General features: G+C 38.7%; 1 protein-coding gene and 1 long non-coding RNA gene across 11 annotated transcripts in view; one reads left to right on the top strand and one right to left on the bottom strand.

Moving 5' to 3' along the window:
* Nucleotides 1-23,551, bottom strand: part of Sls (sallimus) — a 255,332-nt gene that overhangs the window by 58,332 nt on the left and 173,449 nt on the right. For 5 of the 10 annotated variants that reach the window (XR_011802169.1, XM_072020412.1, XM_072020358.1 and 2 more), the window contains exons 39-43: nucleotides 23,365-23,531; nucleotides 22,740-22,869; nucleotides 4,084-9,243; nucleotides 1,624-3,921; nucleotides 248-1,020 (exon numbers count right to left, since the gene is read on the bottom strand). The exons of 1 other annotated variant lie outside the window; for it this stretch is intronic. Coding sequence is in view for 8 of the 9 variants with exons in the window: in XM_072020412.1 (XP_071876513.1) it covers nucleotides 248-1,020; nucleotides 1,624-3,921; nucleotides 4,084-9,243; nucleotides 22,740-22,869; nucleotides 23,365-23,531 (8,528 nt within the window). In the remaining variant the exon portion in view is untranslated. Of the gene's footprint in view, nucleotides 1-247; nucleotides 1,021-1,623; nucleotides 9,244-22,739; nucleotides 22,870-23,364; nucleotides 23,532-23,551 lie in introns of all 10 variants that reach the window. 4 more of the 10 variants (XM_072020425.1, XM_072020351.1, XM_072020367.1 and 1 more) reach the window with 4 other exon arrangements.
* On the top strand, nucleotides 13,017-14,598 carry LOC139996729 (uncharacterized). Its single transcript, XR_011802327.1, has 2 exons — nucleotides 13,017-13,185; nucleotides 13,293-14,598. It is a non-coding gene; the product is annotated as an uncharacterized lncRNA (long non-coding RNA).

Genomic DNA, 23,551 nt, shown 5'->3' with positions numbered 1-23,551 from the left:
TAGTTTCCTGCGTATGTATTCTGGTATTTTGATACAAGTGTCTCGTTATTTAGCGAGAGACGTAGTTAGCTGTTATTAAGATTCTGAGAATGATAGGAAAGCCTTGAACAGAAGTCAAAAGGTGTGAAAAATGAATTTGAAACAATAAGCAGAGAGACAAGTGTGTAAATGTTAAAAAATACAAACGCAGAAAAGTATAAGGAGAAACAGGAAAATGAATAAGTAGGAAAGTAGAAAGCCGAAGTACCTCCAGAGGACGAGTTTCGTGGAACCACTGGAAGGAGGCCGTCGGATAGGATTCAACGCGTGTTTCCATGATCACGACCTCTCCTTCGGCGACAATCTGTGGTTGTAGCGGTTCGATAAACCTCGGAGCTTTCACTTCGTCGGTCTTGTCCTCGCGTTCTTTTACCGTAACAGAGCCCGAACTTCTCGCCTCTCCGACAGGATTTTGAACTCTAACCTCGTATTTCCCGCCATCTTTCTTCGTCACCTCAGGAATATATAATTCAGTGGTAGTTTCATAAATATTTATCACCCGTTTGTCAGATGGGACAATTTCAGTTCCATTGCGGAACCATTTCACTTTTGGCGTTGGTTTGCTCTCGAAGTCGGCTGACAAAGTTAGAGGTTTTCCCAGTTCGGCTACCAAGGCTGGTAAAGGTCTGGTGATCTTTGGTGCTCTTAGAACTTCCGGTTTAGTGATCTTCACCGCGGTGCCGATCACCAAATTAGCTCTGCATTCGGCTCGACCGAATTTATTCACAGCTCGAACGCGATAAATCGTCTCGTCCTCTTTCATTGGCTCCAATATATGCAATTTTGCTTTGCCGGTTTCAGGATTGAAGGTGATTTCTCTACCCTTTTGAGGTTTCAGTTCTTGCTCTCCGCGATACCATTTTACTTCCGGCACCGGTGTTCCAGTGACCACACATTCAAGTAGAGCTGGTTTGTGCTCTTCCACCATGAGAGGCTTAATGGGTGTTGCGAAGTGTGGCGCTACGCCTTCTTCCTCTTTTTCTGTGAAATAGAACGTCGTATGAGTTTATGGTAATTGTAAAGTGGAACGATCACGCAACGATACTGTAAAACTTCATGCAAAATACATTTGCATAATAGGGTAGATTGTACGCAACGAGCATAGAATTTTAATTTCGTTAAAATGCTCGGATGTATATAATTATAATTATCATTATTTTTATTAATAATTGAAATATTCAAGAATAATTATTAATAAAAATAATGGCTTTTTTTTAAACGTAAAGCGAGCAGGCTTGCCGATCGCGAAAATTTCTTTAATTTAAATAAAAAAGCAAACACTAATTTCTGAAATTTAAAATACAAACTTTTAAAAATTCGTATATATATATTGTTATAGATTATGTGAGATTTATAAAAAATTGCTTCCCTTTTAATTAAGTTTATCTACATTACCCTATAGAATAAGGAAAACGCACAGTAACAACAAAGAAACACACGTAAAAAGCATCGTTCACACGTTTGCCAAGAAATTTCATAAATCCATAGAGTCGTAAGCCATTTGTAAAAACTCGTCAATTCCATAAGCCATAAAAAATTGAACGAAAACGATTACACAGACGTCACAACACACAGATCTAGTACCGAATATCACGAGATTCACGGTGGACGTGGCTACTCCAGCAGGATTTGACGCTCTGCAAGAATACATGCCGGCATCCTCTTCCTTCACCTTAGTTATCTCCAACGAGGCTGTCGTTTCGTAGATGGTCATTATATACTTCTCACTGGCGTGAAGCTCCTGCTCGTTTCTGTACCAGGTAATTTCGGGGAATGGACTGCCGAACACTGTACATGTGAATTCTGCGGTTGTTTCTGGTTGCGCGATAACGGGTTGTAGCTTCTGAATGAACCTCGGAGCGATCTTTTTGTCTTTGTCCGTGATGGATATTTCTACTTGCGTACGCTGCTTGCGTCTGCTCTTACGATCCTCCACTTTTTCTTCTTTGATCTTTGTTTCGACCTCGACCACATCTTTCGTGACCACATCTTTAACTTTTTCCTCCACTCTAACCTCTTCTACGGTAACAGTTTCATCGATCACTTCTGCCTTTTCTATAGGAACAGGTACAGGTACCTCTTCTGCTTTCTTTTTAGGTTTCCTCCATGGTATTTTAGCCACTGTTTCTTCCTTCTCTTCTATCTCTTTTGGTTTCTCTAATTTCACTGGTTTCAATTCTGGTACTTTTTCTTCCTTAGGTTTCTCTTCGGGTTTCTCCTTTTTGATAGGTTTCAGAGTTACCTCTTCGGGTACTTCCTTTTCCTGTGGTTTCTTCGGTATTGGTCTAAGACGAACCTCATCTTTCTCTTCTACTACTTCTACCTTTTCTTTCTTGACTGGTTTAAGAACCACTTCTTCTACTTTTTCTATGAATTCTTCGTGTTTCTCGACTGGTTTCAATTCGACCACTTCCTTCTCTTCTTCCGGTTTCTTTGGTCGTCGTTTCTTTATCCTAGAGACTTCTGTTTCAACAATCTCTTCGATTACTGTATCTTCTTTATGTACCACTTCAGGTTTGATCTCTTCAATTTCGACTTTTTCTTCGACGACTTCTTTCACCATTTCTTTCTTCGGTGTCCTCCACGGAATTACGGGCGCTTCTACAGGTTTATGTTCTTCGATCTCTTTAACCACCACCTGGGTTATCTCTTTAGCTTCCACTTTCTGTTCCACGACCGTTGTTTCCTCCGAGACCACTTTCTCTTGATCGATCGGTACGACTGTGACTTCTTCTCGGAAATCGACGACCTTCTTCGCCTTTTTGCCAACGCGCCATGGTAATATGGATTCAGGTTTTTCCTCTTCTTTAGGTTTCTCTTCGACTTTTTCAGGGACCGGCTTCGGAACCGGTTTTAATTTCACTTCCTCCGGTTTCTCCTCTTCTGGTTTCTCGATAGGTTTACCCGGTTTCAGCTTAACTTCTGGCTTCTTTTCTTCTTCCGGTTTCTCCTTTTCTATAGGTTTCAAAATAATTTCTTCTGGTTTCTTCTCATCCTTCGGAAGACGCTTGACGGGCTTTAAAGTAACTTCTTCAGGTTTTTCCTCTTCTGGTTTCTCCAAGAATTTGACAGGTTTCAATTTAATTTCAGGTTTCTCCTCCTCCGGTTTCTCCTTCTTTACTGGTTTTAGAGTCACTTCTTCCTTTTCCTCCTCTTCTTTAGGAAGACGTTTAACTGGCTTCAATGTTATCTCTTCGGGCTTCTCTTCTTCTGGTTTCTTCAAATGCTTGACAGGTTTCAATTTAACTTCAGGTTTTTCTTCCTCTGGTTTCTCTTTCTTAATTGGTTTCAGAGTAACTTCTTCCTTCTCCACTTCTTCCTTGGGAAGACGCTTGACAGGTTTTAGTGTCACTTCTTCTGGCTTCTCCTCTACTTCCTTAGGAAGTCGCTTAACAGGTTTTAACGCAACTTCTGGTTTCTCCTCCTCCGGTTTTTCTTTCTTAATTGGTTTCAAAGTAACTTCTTCCTTCTCCACTTCTTCCTTAGGTAGACGTTTAACTGGCTTCAATGATACCTCTTCTGGCTTTTCTTCTTCTGGTTTCTTCAAAGGCTTGACAGGTTTCAACTTAACTTCTGGTTTTTCTTCTTCAGGTTTCTCTTTCTTAATTGGTTTCAGAGTAACTTCTTCCTTCTCCACTTCTTCCTTGGGAAGACGCTTGACAGGTTTTAATGTCACTTCTTCTGGCTTCTCCTCTACTTCCTTAGGAAGTCGTTTAACAGGTTTTAACGTAACTTGTGGTTTCTCCTCCTCTGGTTTTTCTTTCTTAATTGGTTTCAGAGTAACTTCTTCCTTCTCCACTTCTTCCTTGGGAAGACGCTTGGCTGGTTTTAATGTCACTTCTTCAGGTTTCTCTTCCACTTCTTTGGGAAGTCGCTTAAAAGGTTTCAACTTAACTTCCGGTTTTTCTTCTTCAGTTTTCTCTTTCTTAATTGGTTTCAAAGTAACTTCTTCCTTTTCCACTTCTTCCTTGGGAAGACGCTTAACAGGTTTCAATTGCACTTCTTCCGGTTTTTCCTCCTCTTCCTTAGGAAGTCGCTTAACAGGTTTTAACGTAACTTCTGGTTTCTCCTCCTCTGGTTTTTCTTTCTTAATTGGTTTCAGAGTAACTTCTTCCTTCTCCACTTCTTCCTTGGGAAGACGCTTAACTGGTTTTAATGTCACTTCTTCAGGTTTCTCTTCCACTTCCTTGGGAAGTCGCTTAACAGGTTTCAACTTAACTTCTGGTTTCTCTTCTTCAGGTTTCTCTTTCTTAATTGGCTTCAAAGTAACTTCTTCCTTTTCCACTTCTTCCTTGGGAAGACGCTTAACAGGTTTCAATTGCACTTCTTCCGGTTTTTCCTCCTCTTCCTTAGGAAGTCGCTTAACAGGTTTCAACTTAATTTCTGGTTTTTCTTCTTCAGGTTTCTCTTTCTTAATTGGTTTCAAAGTAACTTCTTCCTCCTCCACTTCTTCCTTGAGAAGACGCTTGACTGGTTTTAATGTCACTTCCTCTGGCTTCTCCTCTACTTCCTTAGGAAGTCGCTTAACAGGTTTTAACGTAACTTCTGGTTTCTCCTCCTCTGGTTTTTCTTTCTTAATTGGTTTCAGAGTAACTTCTTCCTTCTCCACCTCTTCCTTAGGAAGACGCTTGACTGGTTTTAATGTCACTTCTTCCGGTTTTTCCTCCTCTTGCTTGGGAAGTCGCCTGACAGGTTTTAACTTAACTTCTGGTTTTTCTTCTTCAGGTTTCTCCTTTTTAATTGGTTTCAAAGTAACTTCTTCCTTCTCCACATCTTCCTTAGGAAGAGGCTTGACTGGTTTTAATGTCACTTCTTCGGGCTTCTCTTCCACTTCTTTAGGAAGTCGCTTAACAGGTTTCAACTTAACTTCTGGTTTTTCTTCTTCAGGTTTCTCTTTCTTAATTGGTTTCAAAGTAACTTCTTCCTCCTCCACTTCTTCCTTGGGAAGACGCTTGACTGGTTTTAATGTCACTTCCTCTGGCTTCTCCTCTACTTCCTTAGGAAGTCGCTTAACAGGTTTTAACGTAACTTCTGGTTTCTCCTCCTCTGGTTTTTCTTTCTTAATTGGTTTCAGAGTAACTTCTTCCTTCTCCACCTCTTCCTTAGGAAGACGCTTGACTGGTTTTAATGTCACTTCTTCAGGCTTCTCTTCCACTTCCTTCGGAAGTCGCTTAACAGGTTTCAATTTAACTTCTGGTTTCTCCTCCTCTGGTTTTTCTTTCTTAATTGGTTTCAATGTAACTTCTTCCTTCTCCACTTCTTCCTTAGGAAGACGCTTGACTGGTTTTAATGTCACTTCTTCAGGCTTCTCTTCCACTTCTTTGGGAAGTCGCTTAACGGGTTTCAATTTAACTTCTGGTTTTTCTTCTTCAGGTTTTTCTTTCTTAATTGGTTTCAGAGTAACCTCTTCCTTTTCCACTTCTTCCTTGGGAAGACGCTTAACAGGTTTCAATGTCACTTCTTCCGGTTTTTCCTCCTCTTGCTTGGGAAGTCGCCTAACAGGTTTTAATGTAACTTCTGGTTTCTCTTCTTCAGGTTTCTCTTTCTTAATTGGTTTCAAAGTAACTTCTTCCTTTTCCACTTCTTCCTTGGGAAGACGCTTAACAGGTTTCAATGTCACTTCTTCCGGTTTTTCCTCCTCTTGCTTGGGAAGTCGCCTGACAGGTTTTAACTTAACTTCTGGTTTTTCTTCTTCAGGTTTCTCCTTTTTAATTGGTTTCAAAGTAACTTCTTCCTTTTCCACTTCTTCCTTAGGAAGTCGCTTGACAGGTTTCAATATCATTTCTTCTGGTTTCTCCTCCTCTGCTACTATTTTCTTAGCTGGTTTCTTTTCAGGTTGCCATTGTAATTCAGTCTTCTTTACCAAAACTTCTCCATTCTCCACTGCTTTAGGCTTCTCCATTGGTTTGAGCGTTATTTCTTCAGTTGTTTCTTTCTCTTTGGGGATTTTCTGAATCGGTTTCAAAGTTACTTCCTCTGTTTCTACCTTTTCTTCTGGCTTCCTCTCTTTCCTCGTAGGTTTTAATACAACAGCTGTAAAGTCTTCAATTTCAGCCTCTTTTATTTCCTTCGTAACGTCTTCACGTTCTTGAGGCTTCTTCCCCCGTTTAACCGGTTTTACCAGCACTTCCTCTTCTTTTGGAACTTCAGATTTAAGTTTTTCAAGTGGTTTCAGTTCTGGTTTCTCTCGTTCCTCCTCTTCTGGTTTCGGTTTTTGGAATGGCTTCAATTTGATCTCTTCTTTCGGCTTTTCTTCGGGTTTTCGTTTCGGAATGGGTTTCAGTTGCACTTCCTCCTTCTTTTCGTCTTCAAGTGGAATGCGTTTGACAGGCTTCAGCGTCACTTCTTCTGGTTTCTCCTGTTCTTCTGGTACACGTTCACGTCTGGTAGGCTTCAATACAACTGATCTAATATCTTCAACCTGTTCCTCTTTCCTTTCCGGTATCTTCCGCGGAACCTTCTTATCTCGAAGCCATGGGACCTTTTCCAATTTCTCTGTTTCTTCCTCTGGTTTCTCTTCAGGTTGAACTTCTGGATGAAGTTTCTGTGGAACTTCCGGCTTCTGTTCCTTCAGTTTCTTCCCTCGTACCCATGGAACAGGCACTTCTTCTTCAGGCTGAACTTTCTGCGGAACGTCCGGCTTCTCTTCTTTTAGTTTCTTTCCTCGTACCCATGGAACAGGCATTTCTTCTTCAGGCTGAACTTTCTGCGGAACTTCCGGCTTCTCTTCCTTCAGCTTCTTTCCTCGTACCCATGGAACAGGCACTTCTTCTTCAGGCTGAACTTTTTGCGGAACTTCCGGCTTCTCTTCCTTCGGCTTCTTCCCTCGTATCCATGGCACCGGCACTTCTTCTTTTGCCTGTTTTTCAGTCGTCTTTTCAGTCTTTTCGACGTCGAGAAGAGTAGTGTCCTCTTCTTCGTGATAAGGAATCTTTTCTTTAGGTTTCTTTTTACCTCTGGCCCAAGGAACTGGCACTTCTTTCAGTTTTTCCTCAGACACGACATCTTTCTTCACATCCAAGATCGTTTTATCTTCTTCCTCCTGGTATGGTGCTTTTTCTTTTGGTTTCCTTTCTTTTCTCCATGTTTTTACTTTTTCTGTTTTCTCTTCCTCAACTTTCTCATCTTTGTCGATTTTTAATAGTTTGGTATCTTCTTCTTCGACGAATTGTGTCTTATCTTTCACCTTCTGCAAATCTACTTTGTCTAAAGTTTCCTTCCTAATTTCTCTCTTCTCCGTTTTCGTCGGTTTCAGCGTGACTTCTTCCAGACTTTCTCTACGAACTTCTCTTTGCTCAACTTTAGTCTTCTTCAAAGTTATTTTTTCCTCAGTCCAAGGTTTAGTTTCCGGTTTCTTTTCAACTTCTTCTATTTTCTTGACCTGTTTATCAATTTTGACCGTAGTTTCTGTGTCTTTGGAGACTTGAAGAAGGACTGTGTCTTCCTCTTCGGTGAGCACGTCTTTTCTTTCAAGCTTTTTAGATACTTCTTTTACTTCCTTTTTGGGAATTGGTTTCAAATCCACTGCTTCAAGACTTGGTTTCTCAATTTCTCCCTTTTCTGGTCTGGAAGGTTTTAATTCTACCGTCTCTATTTGTTCTTTGGGTATTTCTTTCTTGTCAGGTTTAGTTCTCTTTAAAGTTATCTTCTCATCAGTCCAAGGTTTAAGTTGCTCAACCTTCTCCGTTGAAATCGACTCTTTTCTGAGTTTCTTCACTTGAGTGTCTTTGGTAACATCAAGCAACGTCGTGTCTTCTTGTTCTACGTAATCAGTCTTGTGTACGACTTCTTTCACTGTCTTCTCTGTGATTTCTTTCGTGACTGATTTAAGATCCACTGTTTCCAGACTTTCTTTTCGTACCGTAGATTTTATAATCTTTGATGGCTTCAACTCTACCGTTTCTATCGTTTCCTTTTCAACCTCTTTCTTCACAGGTTTCGCTTTCTTCAGCGTCACTTTCTCTTCGGTCCAAGGTTTAGGCCCTTCTGGCTTCTCTTCTATTTTTTCTTTCCTCAATTTCTTCAGTTCTTCAGTCTTCGATACGTCTAACAAAGAAGTGTCTTCCTGTTCAAGGTATTCAGTCTTTTCAGTGATTTTCTCAGTGACTTTCTCAGTCACTGTCGTTGGAATAGGCTTCAAGTCCACCTTCTCCACGCTCGGCTTTCGAATCGGAAGTTTTTCCACCTTGGATGGTTTCAGTTCCACAGTCTCTATAGTTTCTTTCTCAACTTCTTTTCTTATAGGTTTAGATTTCTTCAAGGTGATCTTTTCTTCCGTCCATGGCTTCGCCTGTTCTACCTTCTCTTCGATCTTCTCCTTCTTTATTTTTCTGACCTCTTCGGTTCTAGACACGTCTAACATGGATGTATCTTCCTGTTCAAGGTAACCAGTTTTCGAGATAATTTCTTCAGTAACTTTCTCAGTCACAGTCGTAGGAACAGATTTCAGATCTACTTTTTCCAAGCTAGGTTTTTCAATATCCTTCTTAACGATCCGCGAAGGTTTCAGTTCCACGGATTCTATAGTCTCTCTAGGAATCTCTTTTCTCTCAGGTTTTGCTTTCTTCAATGTAACCTTCTCTTCGGTCCAAGGTTTAGTCTCTTCCTTTCTTTTTTGAACAGTTTCGTCCACTTTCTTCGTGGTTTTAATAAATCTAGAGTCCTCTTCTTCCACGTAAGTCTCTGCTGTAGTCTCTTCCAGTCGAGCGATCTTCTCTTCAGTCCTCGTATCCTTCGTTACTTCTTTCGTAACATGTTTCAAGTCAACAGTTTCCAGACTAGCTCTTCTAATTTCTTTTTTCTCGATTTTCGCTGGTTTTAATTCAACTTCCTCCAATTTTTCTTTCGGTGTTTCTCGAGGTATCTGTGGAGTTTTCTTTAATACTATAGCTTCTTCGGTCCAAGGCTTAACTTGGGACTCTGTCCCTTGTAATTTGTCCAAAGATGTGTCACGAGATTTCGGTTTCTCTTTTCGCCATGGCGTCGCGTCGCCAAGTCGAGGTCGATGATGAACTCGCCCCTTTCTCCAAGGTAACGATTCATCCCCTGGTTGTAAGGGTATTTCGAGTGGCAATCCATTCTCGTCTAAAGGTAACGGTTCAAGGACAATGTCCTTGCCCGTACCAAAACCTATCGATGGTTTCACGCCGGTTTTCGCGCCTGGTCCCGTTTCTGCAGGAACTTCGTAATACGCTCCTTTTCTCTCTGCAATGGTACACGTGCCAGAGTAATTTTAAATCTCGTTTCAGGATGACATCGTTGAATCATCGCTCACACGGAAGGAAGCTCCGAATCATGCTAAAAACAAGCTGGCAACTGGTACGTGGGATGATATATGTTTTAGGTAAGTAGTAGCGATATTAGTGCATGCTCAACTATGATAATACTTTGGTAGCTGTAGAATAATTTATGTTTGTATTCCATTGCTATTGTTGTTTAGTAGGTGTTTGACATTAGTAGAATGAAATTCTATTTATCTGAGTCAGTTCAGGGTCGAATGTTTCTAGAAATACTATTAGAAATAAAAGTTTTTAAATACGATGGAATATTTATTGCCAAAATGGCGATTAAGGGAAGATTTCGGGATGGTCTCTTGTGAAAATCATTGAAAAACAGGAATAAGAATTACATTTTTATTTAAAAATGTTTCTTCCTATTCGATATTATCATTTAGAAAATAGTTGAAAAATTCTTTTCTTATCATATGAAAATAAAGTTATTCTATTGCAAATGTTCAAACTTCTACTTTAATAATCAGAGTTTTCTTGTGATTCTCAAACATAGTTTTAATTTGTAATTTAAAAAATCGGGATTCACATTTAGATAAAAGGTAAACGAAGCTCAGATAAATGGAATCCTATTGTAATCACATAATGCATACTCTTCGCTTTAATTTCTAATTACACTCTAAAATAAAAATAATTTCCTTCGTGATAAATTTTTTATCGTAATTCAGTTCTTTTTCGTAACACACTAAGATTGTCCTCTTGGCGATAAAATTATGAAGATTGGAAAAATCGCGATGCCATAAAAATCGTTCAACCTTAAAATATTCCTTCCAATCCCTTCACGTTACAAATAAATTATTATATTGAAATTAAACAATTCGTGGTTTCAAAAGTAAATTGCAAAGACATGTACAATGTGCGTTAGGAAATTAAAAATTCGTCTTCTTAAATCTATCCGTAAGTATGTGTTTCGATATCCGCGCGCAAGAATGTAATTTCAAATAGTAAAAATAAAATAACAATTATATATATATATATATATATTATACGTATATCTAAACGTGACATGTGTCACACGTGAAATAAATTTCTCTAATTCGTACTGACAAGTGTTAAAATATCTTCGATACTCTACGAAGTTCAAAGACGTCCAAGATCAAATGAAACACAATGCGTAAGTTGAAACAGTCCAAAGTAATTTATCCTCGGCATCTGATCTCTCGTTGTGTCTCGATATTACGAACATTTGTGCCGTCATTTGTGTGTCAGGGCAGTAACATGCCAAAACAACACAATCCTAACCGAAGATATTTTTAATAATTACTCGTGGCCATAGCAAATGACAAACAGAGAGAGAGAGAGAGAGAGATTTTGTCTTGTGTCTGATCGTGGGAAATCAAGAAACGAACAATGTTTCAGCAGTAAACAAACATAAATATTTCGTTACACGGTAATTATATAAACAATACGTGACGACATTTGAGTTGCTTACAAAACACGATAAATGACCTGTCTAATTAATCATACCGTGAAACGTTCACAATATCCGGTGGTTTTATAGATTTTCATCCGAGGATTCGAACGCGTGTAAATGCACTTGAAAATTTATGTTTCGCAATTTTGGATGGACGACCGGTGGAGTTGGGCCAAGTCGACCTCGCAAAAGAGAAATCAAGGCAGATCGCCAGTGGATCGTCCTTCGGAAACCAAAGTTATTCGGATTGTTAATATTCGGACGTGAAATAATAATCGCGATGAAGCAGGATTTATTTTAAAAATAAATTACAGCCGATTCCTCGATCTTCCATTTCGAATGTGTAAACACAAGGTTTCTTTACGTAACGCGAGAAACAATTTACGACATCGTAGTTTCTTTAATATCGTAGTTCAATAAATTTTATTAAAAAATTGCCGAGATTGTTTTCTTACGAAAATCGTCTTATTTTGTTTTCCTTTTCCCTCGATTTTTTCTTCTTCTTCTTTTTTTTTTTTTTTAAGTATGAAATTAAGAAGTTAAATTATGCGGTCGTTATTTCTCGGAGAAAAGGATTAAACGATTTCTCGAGTGTTAAAACGCCTTCTGCAGACGTTGTTTACTCTTGATTTCTTTTTCATTCTCAGCGGGAGATTTTAGCGTAATATCAACGAAAGCGTGGAACACGCTCGTCTTTAAACTTCGCGTGAGTTTATTTTTAAACACGACATGAAACAGATGATTCGTCATCGACTAGCCAGATTCCAAATGAAACTTTTTCGCGGTTTCACTATTTTTTTCAGATATATTTTTAAGTCGCTTCTGTTAATCGTGGACTCACCCGTGAAATGAATAATTGGAATAAGACAGAAACGGGGATAGGTTCTTTTGTCGAAGAAATTAATCATAATAAGCGTGACAGATGTGACTGCAGTTTAACCGATCGTTTAGAGTAAACGATATCGAATAAAATAATATTTGGGAAAGTAATCGTACAAATAGTTATAAATTTACAAAGCTAAAAACTATAGTATGAATGCGTATTATTAATTAATTTATGTTTTTTTTTATTACAGCGTTATTCGTATTTGTATATCATTATTTGTTTAATAAGTTCTATTACGAAATTTTTCTGTTCCATCAAATTTGCAATTGCAATGATAAATGACATATCTCAAGTCTTAGTACCAAATTAAAAATTCGTTAACAAATTAATTATTCCTCTTTTTTGTAACGGCTTTCGTTTTAAACTCGTTTGTATCAATTATTGCGATCGTTTTATTTTAAATGAATACAAATTTTATTTGAAGAGATTCCTTATGAATACCTCGCAGAATAAGATGAAAAGAGAAGATTCAAATAAACTTTGTATGAGATGCAGACAATGTAAGTCTAAAGTTTAATAAGTTAAAAGCATGAGCAAATTTATAGCGAATTATTACGTGTCAAATGCTTATGACACATTAAGCAGCCTAACGTCGGTCAGAATTATTCAAAAATTCCTAATTACCATCGATAGTTTTAATATTTGCAATTCTCTAACGACTTCCATCAGACTATTAAAAAATTTTCTCATTAAATCAACGAATTTCCTATCTCAAATTCTTAGCCTACAGATTCAAAATTGATAAGATCAAGTATTTCAACATGCGCGATTTCTTGAGAAATTTTTTCAAAAGTAAAAAAACGTTGGTCTTTATCTACGAATTTTCTATCTTCACTCTGCTGATTATCATTCCAAACTATCTCCGATTAATAATCTCGACATCCACGATTCTTCTTCAAAAAGAATTTTTTAATCCTTTTTCTTAATAGCTTCTAAGAAAACTTATCAGTTCAAAATTCTTTTGAAATCCTTTGAAATCATTTTGAAATTCCTTTGATCAATAGTCCCAACATTTGCAATCCCGCAACGATTTTCTCTGAAATATCAAAAAATCCTTCACCGATAGATTTTGTATCTGAAATTCGCCGACCATCGTTCCAAAATTCCTCCGATCAACAATTCAATCGCAATGCCAATCTCTTCGTTTCAAAATTCTCAATTATTCGACCATCTCTTCATAATTTCCTCGAAGCTATTAATCTTAAAAATTCCAGTTTCCTTTGACAAATTTTTCATCTTAAATTCCCAAGCATCGCCTCAAAACTCGCCGATCCATCATCATCTCAATCCCAACCCCAATCTCCTCGTCATTTCAAAATCCTCAATCGTCGATCGTTCCAACATCCACGACTCTCTTAAAGTTGTGCTTAAAGATTTCTATCTCGAAGACTCGATAAATTTTCTTCACCGTCCTAACCAAATATCGTGTTCATCGCTTCGACGACTTCCTGCGGTAGACGTGGACGTCGCGCGGAGGAGTCGCAAGCAACGCGGAAGCCTCGTCTAGCGTTCTAAGCTCGCTAATAACCTGGCGGCGGGTCATTATTCTAGAGAAGGAGGTAACGGAGGCGGCGGTCGCACGCACAGTTTCCCACTCAAAATGAAAAACCCGAACGCGACCCGTCGTAGAGGGGGCAACGGTGATGCATGCACCGAATACTTTCAGTGTCGGACGCCGACGAATCGTGGTGGGGAAACTCGTGTCTGACGCCACTACGCACATCTCTACCCCAAGCTTAGTCTAGCCTTAATAGTCATCCACTGGAAGCCGGAGACGATGAAGCTGGCCAGAACGAAACGTCTTTCTCTGGATCTTATTCTGCTACGGCAATCTCCGTTTCCACGCTTCGTCAATTTCTCTTGGCAGGGACATCGAGTGACATTTAAGTGATATTCAAGTGATATTTAAGCGGTGCTTCGAATGGTACGCGTAACGGTGAGATTTTCCGACCAGTTTTGTGATTAATTGCCGATCAACGTGGTGTTTGACAGTTGGCTGCCTTCGATCGGACTGCATCGCTTTGTTTGCGACCATGTCGAATGCTAGTTCGATCGAAGTGCAGCCGCGATTGAACTGGACACGTCTGATCTTTTATCCAAGTTGAACGTCGCGAAGGTAGTGTGATATATATATATTTTTTAAAATAAATTCTCGGTGAGCGTTGGTGCGAAAATTTGAATAAAATTCGTGTGGTTGGTTATACAATCTTTGTGGTGCTTGATCGAAGTGACAGACTCGTCGGTGGAAATATATAGAGTTTTTTTCGCTTTTCTTCGGTGGTTGTTACAGTGAATTGTCGATATATTCTTTTTCTGTTCAGTTTGATTTATTATCGAACGTAATTAATCATTTATTCGGTATAAATATGAGTTTCGTTTCTATTGTTGGACGATTACAAATACATTTCTTGCGAGTTTTAGTGATTCATATATTTTTTTCGAGATACGAGACTCACGTACCATGTTCGTACGAGATAACGATCAGTATGATTCTTCTTTTCTTTTTTAGCGGTGATGATTCACCTGTGGTGAACAAGACAAAGCGTTGTTTATCGTGGCGAGTCTCGTTTCTCGGATACATGTGAGAACGGATACAGTGATACACACTAGGATCTAATGGATGACACACAAAATTTATTCGATGAATCACGGACGATTGGAGTGGTCATGTACAAAAATAAAAATAAAATCAACGTTTAGCGAGACGTGGTTGTCCCTGACCTTCTTCTTTCCCTCGCTCACGCTAATTCACCCGTTTCGTATCTTCTTTTCTTTTCTCTTCATTCAGCCTCTCGCTCTTACACATCATTTTTTGTTTAATTCCAATTTATCTCACGTTGTCTCTTACATATACAGAAGTTTGATCGCTTTAATACAAGTTTAAAACTGAAGAGATTCTTATCGATCGGCGATTAGAATAATACGACGGAAAATCGAAATTAAACGATCTGAAACATTCCCATGTTTCTCGTTGTAAAATAAATGAAAATGGAGTGCGAGCTCAAAATTGAAAACATCTGTATGAATTAACAAAATTTCACGGTCGATGGTTACGATAATACAAAGCAATTTTATTTTATATTCCTCTCAAACAAAACCAAGAAGATTAAATACAAATCCGAAACTCAACAAACTCCTATCGATCAATGAGATTTTACAATCAGTCATTGTAACATTACAAAATAAGATCAGAATTGAACAATCTTAAAACTGTATATTCTTCGCATCGAACAAAAGAAGATTCAACAAAGATTCAGAAACGAAGAGATTCTTACAGATCAATGAGACTTTGCGATCGATATTGTAATTACTAAATTGAGGATATTCACTGGTTTGACGTTAATCGAAACACAAAAAATATACAGAAATCAACATAATATACAAAAGTATAGAAAATATCTGAAATCAAGTATTTATAATATACAGAGGATAAGATTCTTTCTCTAAATCTCGTTGCTTTAATTCCGTTAAATTCTATTCGGGGCTCGTTCCTTTAAAACATTCGCAGTTCACCAACTACAACAACAAACATAATTCAACTAGAGATCATCGAAAGATTGCAGCAAGTGGAATTCCACTTAAATCGAAGCCAGTTGGAGCGAGCAGACGGTTGGCCGCTTCGTCACGATGTCCCAACGTCCGTCTCTCCGCTTCCCTCGACGAGTAAGAGGAATCGAGACGTTTCTCTCGGTTGCATCGGGTTTGGACCTCCCTCGTATACGCGATCGGGCCACGAGCGCCGCGGATTTACCAGAAATAATTCCTTCCCGCCTTCCAGAGTGCGCTGACACACGCTCGCTCCCCCGTATTATTTCTAGCGGGGCTGAATCACCAGGGCAGCTGAGTTGGCCGAAATAGTCAGGCTTCGTCTCCCTCCTTTAAAGCCTGGCACGGCGGACAACCGTCGACGAACCGACGAGAAATGGCAGCTGGGGGCAGCGTGAACGCGAAGAGGTGTGAGGCCACGGAAAAGAAGAGCCGAACGCGCACGCATCGATGAATCAGCGCGCGTTCTTTTTCTCTGCGTCCCGTGTAGACTAGCCGTTGGCAGTTGTCTTCTTGATGCTTCAGGTGGTCGCCGATTCAAGGTCGTTGTCAGGCGAACGAGAAGCTGAAGCTTCGTGCGCACGAATACGTCTTCTCTTCTAGAAGGATCGCCTTCGGTCGTGGATCGTCGATACGACGCGAGGTTTGGGGATGTTTGGTGTAAACGGGAATGGGATTTGTTTTTTCAAGCCTGGAATACTATAGCGGGATACTGTACAGCCCACTGAGTTTCGTTTCCCTAAGAAACGATGGTCTGCTGTTATTTATTCCGAGAATCTTTTTCTCTTAACTTTCTCTGACTATATACATACTCTGCGATAGGTTCGAACTTGTTTGAAGTAACACGATGTTTTTTAATATTTTCTATCGTAAGTTTGAACTTGTTGGAAATAGACGTTAGGCGGATAAAACGATACGTTTCGATATCGCGTGGTAAGTTTGAGCTTGACAGAATTATATTCTACGATAATTTAGATTTATATTCCGTTCTTACTCGATTTTATTAATGGGATATACAGTTGCCTGGTATAGCGTATCGACGGGATTATATATATATATAGGTAATGAAACAGGATAAAAGAGTTTGTGAAAACAGGGTGCTGCAGGGACGAATGTTACAATCGTTACACGATCATCGTTCTTATTTTCCCGCTGTCGAGCGGACACGCGTTATTTCGGCATCTCGAATTCATTAGGACACAGCAGGGGTCCGTAATTACCTGTCGCAAAGCGGTTTAATAGCTCTGATCTCATAAGAGGATCGTACACACGCTTGAAATAAATCCGTGCACGGTACGGTAATAAATTTTCTTGCTCCTTACCCAGCTAGCTCGAATCTAACGCGAACCTTATTTATGGTCGACGTTAACGTGCCAGCTTTGCTTTTCGTATGTCCTTTCTCTTTGCGATCAACGTTTGCACGCCGTGGTCGTTACATTGTCTTCGAGCTACCAATTAAAGTTTTCGAGACACGCGATATCGTTTGATCGATGAAAACGTTACGGCCCGTCGTATTTCACCAGTCACACGTTGGCGAACCTAACGCATCGTTTAATTACGATGACTCGTCACGGACCAACTACCGTCCTCGCGATTAATCAAACGGCTGGTACGACGAACAAGCCGGATTCACGGTCTAATTTTGCGTCAGGTCGCCGGATCGTAACGGTGTCGAGCGGAGACCGGTCAAGTAACACGACGATGATCCCTCTCGTGAGAGCCGAGACGCGCTGGAGAACGGCTGGAGAACGCGAGAACCTCGCCGTTCCATACGCCAAGCATCGAGCGCTCGATGCAACGCTACGCACGAATCGGAACGCCGGGAAAACTCTTTTGTTTCGAGTCACGCTGGTGCTCAAGTTACGTGTTCGTTCTACTTTGTAAGCGTAATTTGAAGGATTTAGTGGGGGGATGATTGTTCGTAGCATTATGATAATTGCCGGAAATCGTTGAGATTTTACGATATAAAAAGAGTTCTCTGGTCTGAATCGTATTCAGAGTATAATGAAGTTTTCTATTATTTCGTTGTGTTTGTTTAATTGTATTAGATACACGATGGATGTCAAGAGTTTCCGACTAAAGTGTATTTTGATTCGTTTATTAATAAAATGATATATATTTCGATTGAATGAAATTCTTCTTGCGAGAAACTTGAAGTTGTCGGAAATTTATTGCCTCGCTAATTTATTAAGATTACGTTGTAACTGGAAAGTTTTCACAATCGTAGTATGTTTTCGGAAGATATACGATTGTTTAGAGAAGTCTTGCATCCTTGTATGTTATTGTAGCAGCGAATTAGATATTTAATAAATTATAACCGCTCCTCAATATCCATTTTCCCGATAAATTATTTTCCACACAGTTGGATCTTTTGAATATGTTACTTTTCCTCGACCTTCTTTCAAACAATTCTCGATGTTACACGTTCGCCGCCGATTGGATTTCGACTCGTTAACCTAATTGCGTATGAAAGATACGAAGAAGCAATCAGTGTCACGGAACAGTCTTATTTAACAAATAATAAAAAAAATTTAACGTTTTAATATCTTTCACCGATAGAAAAGCAAATTCCAAAAAATCTAACACAAGCTATATATCTCGCAATTAAATATCGAGAAATATCGAATAATTCTATATAAACATCGCAGTTACCGTGAACATATCTATCTCTGTATCTCCATAACAGTAAAATCATTAAAAACGGACATTCCATATTTTGAACCTCGCGTAATTGTAAAAGTTTCCCAAAAATGGCAACATTTCCAATTTTGAATTCCAGTCTCACTGACATTTGTAATACGATGTTGTATCGGAAAGCAACGGGTCGACAGAGATCGAGGCTCGTGGCGAACGTGTTGAAAGGTCGATAAATAAAGTCCAGTGCCACGAACTAAAGTTAAACTTCTCCCATGAAAGTTTGTCACCGACGACGTAACATATTTTCAAAGTAAATAGTCGAAGACGAGTCCGTGAATAAAGGTGGGGGTGTGGAAAAATAAAATTTTCTTTTGTTCGCGAATAAAACGTGCGATGTGGATACCAGTGTACGACCGGCGGATTCTAGACCCCACGTGAATTTTGCCGTATGTTCGGGGAGTTCTTCACCGGCGACCAAATATAGCCGGGTAATGTAATACACGTCACGTGGTCAGAAATAGCCTAAGAAGAGGGCCTAGCCGAGTGTGCACACGGCACTGCTCACTGTGGTACCGTCGTCCCTCGTTTTGAAACGAGCCGGACTACCAGAAGCGATGAAGAAAATACGTTTACCTCTTCACGCTCGTTAAACCAGTTACCAGAGAGAAAGGTGATACCAAGGGAACAGAAACACGAATCGTAAAAGACGAGTATACGCGTACGTGTGGAAATCCTCGTGTCAACGAGCGGCCGCGCGCGACTCCCGCTGACTGCGAGTCTGGGACTCGTGATTTTTCAAAACCGAATCATCAGCTCTTTCACCGAATACGTTACTCGACTTTATAACGCTGCAGCTAGCAAAGTGGCAGAAACGAGCAATCGATGATCTTTCAGAGAGACTCTATGCGCTAAAATAACGGATTCGAATGATCTTCTGATTTTGTGGATTTTACGATGATATATTCTTGGAGATTTGGACGAAAGATTTGTCCAGAGCAATTCCGTGTCATGAGACAACAGAGATGGATGAGTTCTTCGATTTTAGAGATTTATAACGGCGTATTTTTGCAAATTCCATTGATTCTTTCGTAACGTACGTGGATAAAGAATTGTTCGTTTTCGTGTATTTTCAGCTTTTTCATAAGTTCTATCATTTTGAGCTTCTTAGTGCAAGTTTCGTAACCCAGTTGTTGATAGTTGTAGCGTTAATATTGCATAAAATCGAGTTGTCAGTCTGTCGCAATCGATGACGCCAATTGGTTCGTGTTCTTTGTTTTACAACGCGTGCAAATTTTGTTAATTTTATACAATGATATACTACACGAAAGATGTACGTTATGATCAATTATTTACTTTGATTAATTACTTTACTTTGATCAATTACATTAAGTTACTTTGATTTCGTAGCAGGAAGAAACATAGGTTTGATAGTTACTTAGGAATGTGAATTTATGTTTCTGGTTGGAGTCAGAGTTTCAATTGTTCAAGTATATTATGATATGAAATTTATTTTCATTAATTTCCTACTAAAATAATCGATCATTTAGATAAATATATTATGTTTTCTTCGATAGAGTCAGGCAGACTTTGATCGCAGTTTTCAGAGTCTAGGCTGTCAATCCGGATTCGAGTTTAAAGAAACATAGTAAAACTAAAAAAGAGATGCAACAGTTGCGTCAGCGGCGTTACTTAAAGAGCTATAATAAATCAATGTACTATATCAATGTAATATATCGTATTCACGAATGTGATAGACGTAGATACAACGTTTGAAATTGCCAATTGAATATAATTTCAACAATAGAAGCTCGTCGTTAAATTAACGAATATCTTTTACTAAACCAGAAAATGTTTTCGTCGAAATAAAAATGACTTTCATCGAGATAAGATCATGATATCATACAAGTATATATATATAAGTCATCCAATAAAAGTTTTCGTTCGCGTTGTAAAAAGGTCCATTTTCATTTAAATTAAACATAAAATATAACGTCGTATACCTTTACCTGTAACACATGAAACAATAATAAAACAGCTCTTAGCCATTTTGTTATAGAAAAAGCATAATTTTCATAAAAGATTTCGACAAATCACTTTAACATTTTTACATTTTATCTGAATAAAAATGGTCCTTCTTTTAGAATATAACGAAGACTTGTATAAACGATCGTACCTATACATATATTTTCCTTCTATCATTTTAATTATATTCATTTACGTCTACACGTTCGTTGGATATATCACGAATATATTTCTAATTCTAGACAACCTAAAACTTCCAAGAAATCGCGGAACAGCCAAAACTCCGTTACTCGGACGTTTCTACCACCACAGAACGACCGATACACGTTTTGCTTTCGTTTCGTCGTCAAATATAGCCGTGCATCTGGACTCGGCTTTCGAGCAAAGTAGCAAACACTTCGTCCGAGTTTTCTTGCCGTTATTTTAGCCGCGATAAATCTGCCAAGTGTTGCAGCGTGGAATCGCTCGTTAACCGGCTCGCGACTCATTGTCCGATCGATCGTCACGCTGATTAAGAACGCCGAGCTATTTCTGTTCATCTGGTTCTCTCAAATTCCCTCCCTCGGCTCAAAAATTCACGTTTCATATTATTTTCGGCGAATTGTTTTACGAGCCGTGATTCACGCGTTTGCCTATTCAACCAGTTGATACAGAGTTTCGTAAGCAAAACGCAGACGAATTTATGGCTCGAGGAACGTGCTGGCAATTACGTTGCGGAGTGCAAAAGTCAATTTACATTCGCGGGTCTATATTCGTCCGCTATTCGATGGATTCCGGTCGACGATCCTCCATGGGAGATTTTTCTTTTATTTCGAGGCGTTTCATGGGAAATTCCTCTGATTCTAACTTCTCGATCGGTCTAAATCTGAGACTTAGGATGCACCAATTTTCGTCCGAGTTCTTTTAAAGTATTTTCAGTGTTTTCGGACATTCTGGCAATTCTTTGAAAGTATTTTGTGTGCTTTGCGCTCTCGCGTGATGTTTCGTTACAGTTGATATGCGGAAAAATTTGATTATTCTAAGATTTTTTAGATCTTTTTTCGCGTTACACAGAATTTTGGGGTCCTATCTTTGTATTTTATATTTTCCACTATTTTAACAAATATTTTCTAATTTTTTATATCGATGAATATTAGTTACTCTTTGTCTTGTAATATACTATCGATCAATGTATGTTATTTTATACGATTATGCGATTTTATACGTTTAATAATGAATTTCGAGATGCCGTGTATAATATCAGCGTTCAGAAAGTTTACAATCGACCGATCATAGCAACGATGTGTCCGTGTGCAACGATAGATGATCGATTCGGCAACAAACGAGGCTTGTGCGTATTTAAAACATTCGTTTTTATTGGCCTTTCCATTGTACAATAATAAATAATTCGATTAGTAGAATGTTAAAGGAAAAATCATTTGCGTGTAACTAAATAAACTTGATTCACGTCGGTGTTGGCTAACTGATAAATCATTCCTAACGTATGTAATGTATCGTGTGGGTAATTACACTTATGCGTATATATTATATATATTCTTTATAATATAATATATATTTTTCTTTTTAAAGTTTAATAATGAACATCGACACTAAATCGAACGAGTAAACGAGTTACGTGTTCGTAATACCGACATTGTTTACCAAAGAAATATCTCTCTTTTCATCACATTCCTTACCCATTACGTGACCTCTCGCGTGTTTTCACACGAGGCACGAACAATTCATCGCACGGTATCGTTCGACTTCCCCGCAATCCAGCTTTATATATAACGCGGAACCAAAAGAGAATCGCAACAGTTCGTTCTCAAAATTCGATCTGATCGATCCGAAGCACCACCTCGGCAAATCTTTGTTCTCTCGTATGAAATTCATCGTATTCGACGCTGATAAGACGCTCGTAGACGTGTCTCGCTCGCGAATCGCACCTCTCAGATGGAAAAATCGGCTACGCTCGTCTTGTCGATCGAATCTCCGATTCGTTTTTCACCTTATACGAGTTCAATTCTACAAAACATTTCCACGTTTCTGCCGTTAATATTTCGTTCATTTTCAGCACCACCTTCGCGACGTTTCTCATCTTTGATTCTCTGCAATTTTCTATTAATCAATTTTCATTCGTTTCTTTAATGTTCGCGCGTTTACCATTAAATCCTACGTTATCTTTGATTCTTGGTAATCTAGAATCATTTACCTTTTATATATATTTTTGTTTCCTTTCAAACGTCTCCGCAAATCATATCACTTTCCTCGTTTCACTCGCTCGTCTACTATATTCTTACTTTTTTTTTATTCTTTTATTTTATTTTATTTTTTTTTTGGAAAAAAAAAGAAAAAAACAAAAAACACGACGAGTTAGTACAAAAACTCCCCGGGCTCGCTCGTGACTTTGATTACGGGGTCGGGGACAAAGGGTTGAACATTGGTAACGGTTCGCTTGATGGGTTAGGGTTTCTTCTTTTTTTTCTTTTTTTTTTTTTTAGAGAGAAGAACAACAAAAAAGCGGAAAAAAATACGCACGGGTGTCCTCGATGGTTCGCGTTCAACGAAGGAATGCGTGCCTCTGAGACAATTTTCTATGTTATCTTGTCACACGGTTAATGAAAATAAATATTTATATATTTGTTAATTCGTTAGATCCATCGATCGCCAATATCGCTTCTACATTCGTTAATTTTTTACTCTTCTTTTTTTTTTCTTATCAAATATAATAGAACATTTTGAAATTAAACTCATCGGAGTGATAAGACGCTTTTCTCTTCTGAATGTTTTTTAAATACTTTTTTCTATACACGCAAGAAATTGTTTCAAACGTACACGCGTTCCTCCGTAACACCCTAGAGGCTTATCCCGTCGATTCAATCGCGTTTCGTGTTAGCAATTGAATTTGTATCTTTTATTCAGTTCTTACTTTTGACGATGAGTTTGGCGGAGGTTTCTACGGTGCCGGCCGACGTGGTAGCTCGGCAGGTGAAGGTGCCAGTGTCTTCTTCGTAGGTGGTCGCTATCAGCAGCACGGCGTTATTGCCTTCGTGAATCATCTGGAATTCACACATTTTTATTTCTCATTAATCCAATTAGATATAGCTGATAGAAGACTTCTAATCTTCGTAGCTAAATAGCCAACCACAGATTCATTCAAACCGAATTTCACCAAGTTAATTAATTTCACGTTATAAAAGATTCTATCGTATTGTAAATATATTGTTTATCGTTGCATGTGAAGAAATTAAGTTAGCTTTCAAAAATTCCCCTACGAATATTTGACACGATAAAAATTACTATCGTGCAATGTTTTGTCCCATACCGTAATTTTAAGGGAAACAATAATATTTTCTCATTTATTCTATAGCGTATGGAATATTTCTGTACTTTTGGTTAAAAGAGATATGCTTTAGAATAAAACAAAGATAATTAAAAAGACACGATAGAACATTGATAAATAATGTAACATAGATGATAAATTAACAAATTCTAGATAAATACAAATTTTATGGTATTATGGAGAATTAGATAAAATTTTGAACACGACTTACCTGGAAGTCAGGTGACTGAGGGATTAGGGCACCTTCGCGATACCATTGGATCGTTGGCTTTGGTTTAGCTGGAGTAACTTGAGTCTTGAACTGTGCCGGTTGTCCTTCTAGAACTGTTTGATCTTTCAGTGGCGTCAGTTTGGGGAGAACGTCAGCTGCGTCGGGTGCTAAACGAAAACGTTCAATA

Source organism: Bombus fervidus, chromosome 2 (assembly GCF_041682495.2).
Source record: "Bombus fervidus isolate BK054 chromosome 2, iyBomFerv1, whole genome shotgun sequence".
Lineage (NCBI taxonomy): Eukaryota > Metazoa > Arthropoda > Insecta > Hymenoptera > Apidae > Bombus > Bombus fervidus.
The sequence above is the reverse complement of the archived record's forward strand: the minus strand, read 5'-3'. Positions and strand labels throughout refer to the sequence as shown.